The 7,129-nt window shown below is 40.7% G+C and overlaps 1 protein-coding gene across 1 annotated transcript; it reads right to left on the bottom strand.

The window, feature by feature from the left end:
* Positions 1–3,293: 3,293 nt before the first annotated feature.
* On the bottom strand, positions 3,294–4,832 carry rgs5b (regulator of G protein signaling 5b). Its single transcript, XM_027148543.2, has 4 exons — positions 4,574–4,832; positions 4,282–4,427; positions 4,003–4,169; positions 3,294–3,903 (listed from the first exon to the last, which is right to left on the bottom strand). Exons 1-4 carry the CDS (start codon positions 4,810–4,812, stop codon positions 3,730–3,732), a joined length of 726 nt encoding a protein of 241 aa, XP_027004344.2. The 5' UTR covers positions 4,813–4,832; the 3' UTR covers positions 3,294–3,729.
* Positions 4,833–7,129: the final 2,297 nt, after the last annotated feature.

The raw sequence follows: 7,129 nt of genomic DNA on the forward strand, positions 1-7,129 counted from the left end.
TTGTACCTGCTTCTATTATTAAAAAACTTGATAGATTCTAATTGATGCTGAAGTAAACGACTGAGAAAATCACTCTGACTTCACAATGAATGGTTTTAAACTGTTAGGGTAAAAAGAATTAAAATACACAAATGACAATGATTTAAAAAACAAAACAAAACAAAACAAGTAATGAAATTAACTGCATCTTTTATAAAACAGAAAAAAAAACGGTGATATTTTTGTGCTCAAACATCTGAAATATGTTTTGAGCTTATTTGTTTTTTATATTGAAAACATGAGCAGAGTCTCGAACTTTTGCAATTTTGTAATAATTAGCGTGGCTAAGCTGGGAAGAAAAGTGTTAGGGTTCTGAATTCATGTTCCTGTGGCATCAGGTCAGAAATAAACTTGCCATAATTCATTTATTTACTAGAGGTAAGACATATATATAAGAGGCACGGTGGCTTAGTGGTTAGCACGTTAGCCTCACACCTCCAGGGTTGGGGGTTCGATTCCCGGCTCCACCTTGTGTGTGTGGAGTTTGCATGTTCTCCCCGTGCCTCGGGGGTTTCCTCCGGGTACTCCGGTTTCCTCCACCGGTCCAAAGACATGCATGGTAGGTTGATTGGCATGTCTGGAAATTGTCCGTAGTGTGAGTGTGTGTGTGAGTGAATGAGAGTGTGTGCGCCCTGTGATGGGTCGGCACTCCGTCCAGGGTGTATCCTGCCTCGATGCACGATGACACCTGACAGAGGCACAGGCTCCCCGTGACCCGAGACGTTCGGATAAGCGGTAGAAAATGAATGAATGAAGACATAAATAAATAAAACTTGCAGTTGGCTCTTATTCATAACGTCTCCAGGCGTGAGCTGATTCCAAATTCTGAAATGTCCTGGAATGGCTTGTTAGCCAAAAAATGAGCATACTTTCCAAAAATTCTGTTGCGTGCTTCTCAACTTTAGCAAACATGCTGAATGTTTTTTATTTCCCTTCAGTACACAGATTTTTCACTCCCTCTCATAATGATTTTATTTGGGCTACAGTCATGCTGTACTTTTGTTCATTTGTAGCCAGGCTGATATTTTCCCAGATGTTTGATGAGCTGGCATTAGGCTAAGCATTCGGCTAAAAGAAGAAAAGTAGGATAGCTGGCATTAGGCTAAAAGAAGAAAGGTAGGATAGCTAGCTAGATTAATATCTAGATGTAAATATAACAATATTTGATGCAGACAAAATAACTTTGTACTGGATTGTTTGTAACTATGTAGCAGTGTAGCAGTGGAGGATCAAGTGGTTCTGGCTCTGGGTTTTTGGTTCAAGTCCCAGAACTGCCAAGCTGCCACTGTTGGGCCCTTGAGCAAGGCCACTGCTACTAACCCTCACTGCTTCAGGAGCATTGAATCATTGCTGACCATGTGCTGTAATGTATATGTGACTTCTCCTAATAAGGGCTTCTCCTTCTCCTTTAGGATATGTTCCTTAGCCACCAGAGGGCACTGTAAGAACAAAGTTGCAGTAAGGAACAGAGGAACTCGTCATACAATGAATTGCATGAAGTAAGCTTTCTTTCATAGGTTAAGAACTGCAGCCTTCAGACTAACCCCCGATCAACGTACGGAGACGATGGAGCTGCCTGTGACTCACTCGAGAACTAAAGCTCCGTCTGAGCTCTGAGTAGAACAAAAGCGTGGTTGGTTGTCGTCATGGTGATCTACGTTTGCTCGGCGGTGCTGGCTAAGAAAAAAAAACACACACACACACGCACAGGGTGTTTTACAAATGCCTCTTTACCTTAAAGTGGTTGCAGTTTCCTCATGGCTGTATGCTGTATTCCTAATGACGCACATAATGAGGTGTTTACTGAGACAAGCTTTTCGAGAGTGGGATGAATGGGATCCCACGAGAATGGGATGATAAAAAATATAATAGATGAGTCCAGATGAAGGTCATAAGTAAGTCAGTTGCCACCTTTAGGTGAACAAGTATTCAGAAGGTATTCAACACACGATGAAGATAATAAGATTGTGATTGATGAATAATTGAAGGTTTCATAGCCATAATTACATTATGAAGCAATCCTAACGCTGGTCTTCACACTGAGAACAAAAATATTTCCACCCATAGTGAAGCACGATGGTGGTAGAAGCATAGTGGGAAGTTGGATAACTGTTGTTTATTTCATTCATTCATTCATTCATTTTCTAACGCTTATCTGAACTTCTCGGGTCACGGGGAGCCTGTGCCTATCTCAGGCGTCATCGGGCATCGAGGCAGGATACACCCTGGACGGAGTGCCAACCCATCGCAGGGCACACACACACTCTCATACACTCACACACACACAACGGACAATTTTCCAGACATGCTAATCAACCTACCATGCATGTCTTTGGACCGGGGGAGGAAACCGGAGTACCCCGAGGAAACCCCGAGGCATGGGGAGAACATGCAAACTCCACACACACAAGGTGGAGGCAGGAATCGAACCCCCAACCCCTGGAGGTGTGAGGCGAACGTGCTAACCACTAAGCCAACATGCCCCCCTGTTGTGTATTTATACCTTTTAAATAATTAAATAAAACTGTTATTTATCCCTTTTAAGACCTCTGAGTAAAAGATCGTGAGGTCATGAGTCGGTCGGAAGATGCCTTCTCTAGGTGAAAAAAATAAAGAGTAATAACTTTTCAACATTTTTGGAACTGTATTCTACTTTTATGATATTAAGGATTTGGGATTTTATGTCATGATCCAACTGTTCAAATAATGTAAAATGACGTAACTATCGTCCGCATTGTTTAAAAAACAAACATCGCTCATCAACCTGAGAACATTGGTGATTGGTGGTGGTAGCACCATGGTGTGTGGGGAGTGGAAAGGAGGTGCTGGGTATACTGACATGGGAACTGTTCTATTTTTCTGCAGGCAGCTTTGAGTAAAACCAAATGTGGTAGCCTAGTGGTTAAGGTGTTGGGCTGCCAATCGGAAGGTTGTGAGTTCGATTCCGACATCCACCAAGCTGCCACTACTGGGCCCCTGAGCAAGGCCCTTAACCCTCAATTGCTCAGTTGTACAAACATGAGATAAAATGTAAGTCGTTCTGGATATAAGGGTGTCTGCTAAATGCTCTAAATGTAAAATCCAGAAATGCTCATAAGCTTCCACTCTTTTCAACAGTAGTTTCCAATTTGAAAAGTCACAATTCCAAAAGATTCTATACTTTTAAAGGGTTTTGAAATAACAGTGGCTGTATTTAAGGAAGCTAGTCACAGCATTAGTGCTCAGATTCTAAAAGACACACGAGATACCAGACATTAGATTTCATAATTTATTCCAAGAAAATTCCACACATACATCATCATTACAGTTTAATAAATAAAAGCAATATATTATATTTATACAAAATATTTTTTCTCTATAAATATCAGTTAGATCCAGATATAAAAAACACACAAACAAAAAAAACATCACAAGCTTTCACTACTTGTGCAAATATGTGCTCAGAGTTTTAATTCCAGTGCTTGTTCTTAATCCCAAAGTTCAGCATCTTGATTGTTGAGTTTTCCTTTGATATCCTTCACCACCTAGTTCCTCACCAATTCCTACACAGGTTCCAGGCTGATATCTTGGCTTTTACTGACCGATAACCTCAAGTCCACCTCAGGCGTGAGCTTGAGGCGGCGTTCAGATCAGTCCTGTGCATTTGAAGTCCTGCTTCATGCGTGGCATGTCCAGATGTTGGAGACAAGTTCAAGGCTTTGCTTGTCTGCTGAGCTCCATGTAGAGTGTGGATTTGAGGAACCGAGGATAGCAGTCTTTCTCCATAAGAGTGTAGATCTTGCTTTGGGCCAGATCAAAGCAAGACGCAGTCGGCTGCTCCATGTTCTTTTTCATGATGCTTTTTGTCTCATGGTCGAGATTCACCTGAGGAACAAAGTGATGGAGACGGAATTAGTGAAAAATACTTTTAAGACTGTTAAAGTAACTATACTACACACATTGTCTTGGTCTTTGGATAAATACCTCTTTTGGGGCGTCAGAGTCAATAAACTCCTCATAGATTTTCTTGGCTTTGGAGCACAGCTTGGAGGACATCTTGGTGTTCTTGTAGTCCTCACAGGCAAGGTAGAATGCTATGTTTTCCTCACTGTGCTCAGACATCAGGAACACCCGAAATGCACACAACCCATCTGCATGAAGAAGAACAACATTTAATTCAGACCGTAACCCAGAAATGATACGATAACGAGGAACGTGTGGATGTCCATCCATCATGAAGGTATGCATTCGGTGAGTACTCACCTTTGTGAGAGAGCAGATTCTGAAAGGACACTTTCCACTTGAGCGCATCCTCCGTCCTCAGCTTATCGTTTTTGTTCGACAGGCCCATGAGATTGATCTCCTGCTTCAGGAGGAAACTTCCCAAGCGTGCCTTCAGCTCTTTGACTCTGTCAAGAGGATGAGAAAAAAACAATTTTTAAATAGAAGACAAAACCAACTTAAAAAAAGGTCATCCTGCAACTATTTTCTTTAACAATCCTAGTGATGATATCTGTACTTGAAAAAAACATGAGCGTTAATAAATGCACCCTACCTCTCCAGACAGCTAACTGGCAGCAATTCCAATCCTTGGCACATTTTCCTTTTTCTCCGCAGGGATTGTACGTTTCTAAGCTGTGTGTTGTATGCTTCAAAAAACGTCTGTGTTTGATTCTGACAGAAACACAGCAGCACTGCTCTATTTATACAAAAACACTCCAAGGCGTCCTTGTCCTCAGCCAGTACGGACAAAGCAGGAGGAGCTTCATCCTCCAGAGCTCGACTGTGATTCATTTCCAGTAGACGGCACCGGCTCCGAGGTTCAAGGGAAAGTTTGGGGGAGGGGGGGGGGGAGATAAATAATGAAAAAAAAAAAAAACTAATTAGGCTCAGCAAATGTACTGACGCAGGACAAATGGCTGAAAGGCAGATTCGGGAGGAAAACATTATTAATAAGAGAATTCAAAGGAAAACCGATTAACTACATTTTGATTTATTTTGCGTTAAACCGAATCCATAGTGCAAATGAAAAGAAAAAAAATGAAGAATGAAGATGTGAAGAAAAGACAAGAGGAGAGGAAAGGATTGCAGGAACACTATTGCTAATGGATCTTGATTCGGAGGAAATTTCTACAGAAATTTTGCTAATGAGATTAAAAGCAGCTTTCATTATAAAACCCGGTGGCTTATTGATTAAACAAGCAGGATGTTGTGTCCCTCTGGTTGTGGTTTTAACAAGCTACATCACTGCTCGGCGCTGTAATTAGATTAGACATTTTTTTCAGGGGAAAGGTGTAAAGGACATTTTGTTTTTTATTGCATGTAATGTTTTTTATTGCATGTGCTGTTTTTCCCCCATTTGCCTCACACACTATTCACTATTCTGCCGAATCTCAATTCAATTCAATTCAATTCAATTCAAGTTTATTTGTATAGCGCTTTTTACGATGGGCTTTGTCTCAAAGCGGCTTTACAGAACATAAACATAGAACAGAAGGTAAAGATAAGGAGAAATATAAAGAATTAATATAATAAAAATTCAAGATATACTGTATATAGTTCAAAGTGTGTACAGTGTGTATGTACGCATGTATGTATATGTATTTATCCCCAAAGAGCAAGTTTGAGGTGAATCAGGCAGCAGTGGTGAGGGAAAAACTCCCTTAAATTGGTAAAGGAAGAAACCTTGAGAGGAACCGGACTCAAGGGGGAACCTCATCCTCATATGGGTGACACTGGAGGGTGCGATTATTACAAATATACAGTCAAACAAATGTTGTATTGGTGTAAGGATCACATGGAGTTCAGATCTCCTCTATAGTATCACAGAGTCCAACTGGAGCTGTAGATGTCTCAGGATTCTCACAGAGTCAGCCTCGTCTCAGTGGAGATACAAAATCTTCATCGCACGGAAGACGATCGGAGCTGGTACAATGTCTGGATGCCTCGGGATGGGTAGAAAGAGAGAAGCAGTGGAGAGGGATTAACATATCTGCTGTTCATAAAAATGTGCAGGTCTGATGTAATAGTGCACAATATTATGGGATGTATTATGTGTGTGTGTACGCCTGACTAAAGAGATGAGTTTTTAATCTACATTTGAACTGGGAAAGTGTGTCTGAGCCCCGAACACTATCAGGAAGACTATTCCAAAGTTTGGGAGCTAAATAAGAAAACACTCTACCGCCTTTAGTAGACTTAGATATTCTTAACTGTTACAGACAGGAATCCAGCACTTTAGATGATAATGAGCCACATCACATGAGCTCTACATGCAGCATTCATTTTATTAACCTCCGTTAGAAAAGAATTTGTAATGCGACTGTGGAAATTTTTGTGATTTCGTCCGTTCTTTTTTCTATTTCTTTGTTTTTCTTTGAACTCAGTGAAATTGCAAGCGCAGGACTCTTCTTTTCAACTCCTAGCAGTGAAGACACATATCTAAATACTTTCTATGGAAGCTGCACTCGTGTTTCATGACGCCCAGATTTGAGGAAAATATCTGATCGTTTTTCAACTTTAAAAAAAAAAGTTTGCTTGAATTTGCATTCATTTCTGCAATCACAAAAATCAGGAAATCCTGAAGGGATTGGTGTACCGACTGGCCTTTCGGTTGTCCCGTAGCCCCGCCCCCGAAATATGCAAAATCAAAAAAACTTTTTCCGACATTGACATGTGACCTATCAAAACACTCAGCCCAATGAGGGAAACCTCCTCAAGAGTATTCAGATGATGTCACTTGCTGGTCTCCACTTGCCTCCAAATGTTTTGGCAACCTAGCTTTCTGGCAACTTGCTTCTAAAAGTAACACTGTCCCTCATGTCCACTCGCCTCCAAAAAAACACCGGCCTTTGCGAATACTTGCTTCGTCAACGCCAACATCAAAGTTTGTCGCGACTGACTTTACAAATCTAGTTAGAAAATAATTTTCTTTCGTGTTGTAACAGCTGCGTTGATTATTTTTCTGATTGTTAAACATTGGTTATACTGTAAGCTAAAATACAGTTTATTTCTTCATCATCAAGTTTAAATCTTCTTAATGATGATGCTCTGCTCTTTATCTTTCATATATTCTTCTTCTTCTAACATATAAATGCAGTTAGCCATTAAA

Source organism: Tachysurus fulvidraco, chromosome 1 (assembly GCF_022655615.1).
Source record: "Tachysurus fulvidraco isolate hzauxx_2018 chromosome 1, HZAU_PFXX_2.0, whole genome shotgun sequence".
Lineage (NCBI taxonomy): Eukaryota > Metazoa > Chordata > Actinopteri > Siluriformes > Bagridae > Tachysurus > Tachysurus fulvidraco.

Excerpts from the sequence above, each read along its gene's own strand:
- rgs5b (XM_027148543.2), bottom strand. The coding sequence starts at position 4,812 with ATGAATCACAGTCGAGCTCTGGAGGATGAAGCTCCTCCTGCTTTGTCC. Across the intron at positions 4,428-4,573 it reads CCAGTTAGCTGTCTGGAGAG|AGTCAAAGAGCTGAAGGCAC; the intron begins GTAGGGTGCATT and ends TCCTCTTGACAG. Across the intron at positions 3,904-4,002 it reads ACTCTGACGCCCCAAAAGAG|GTGAATCTCGACCATGAGAC; the intron begins GTATTTATCCAA and ends TTTGTTCCTCAG.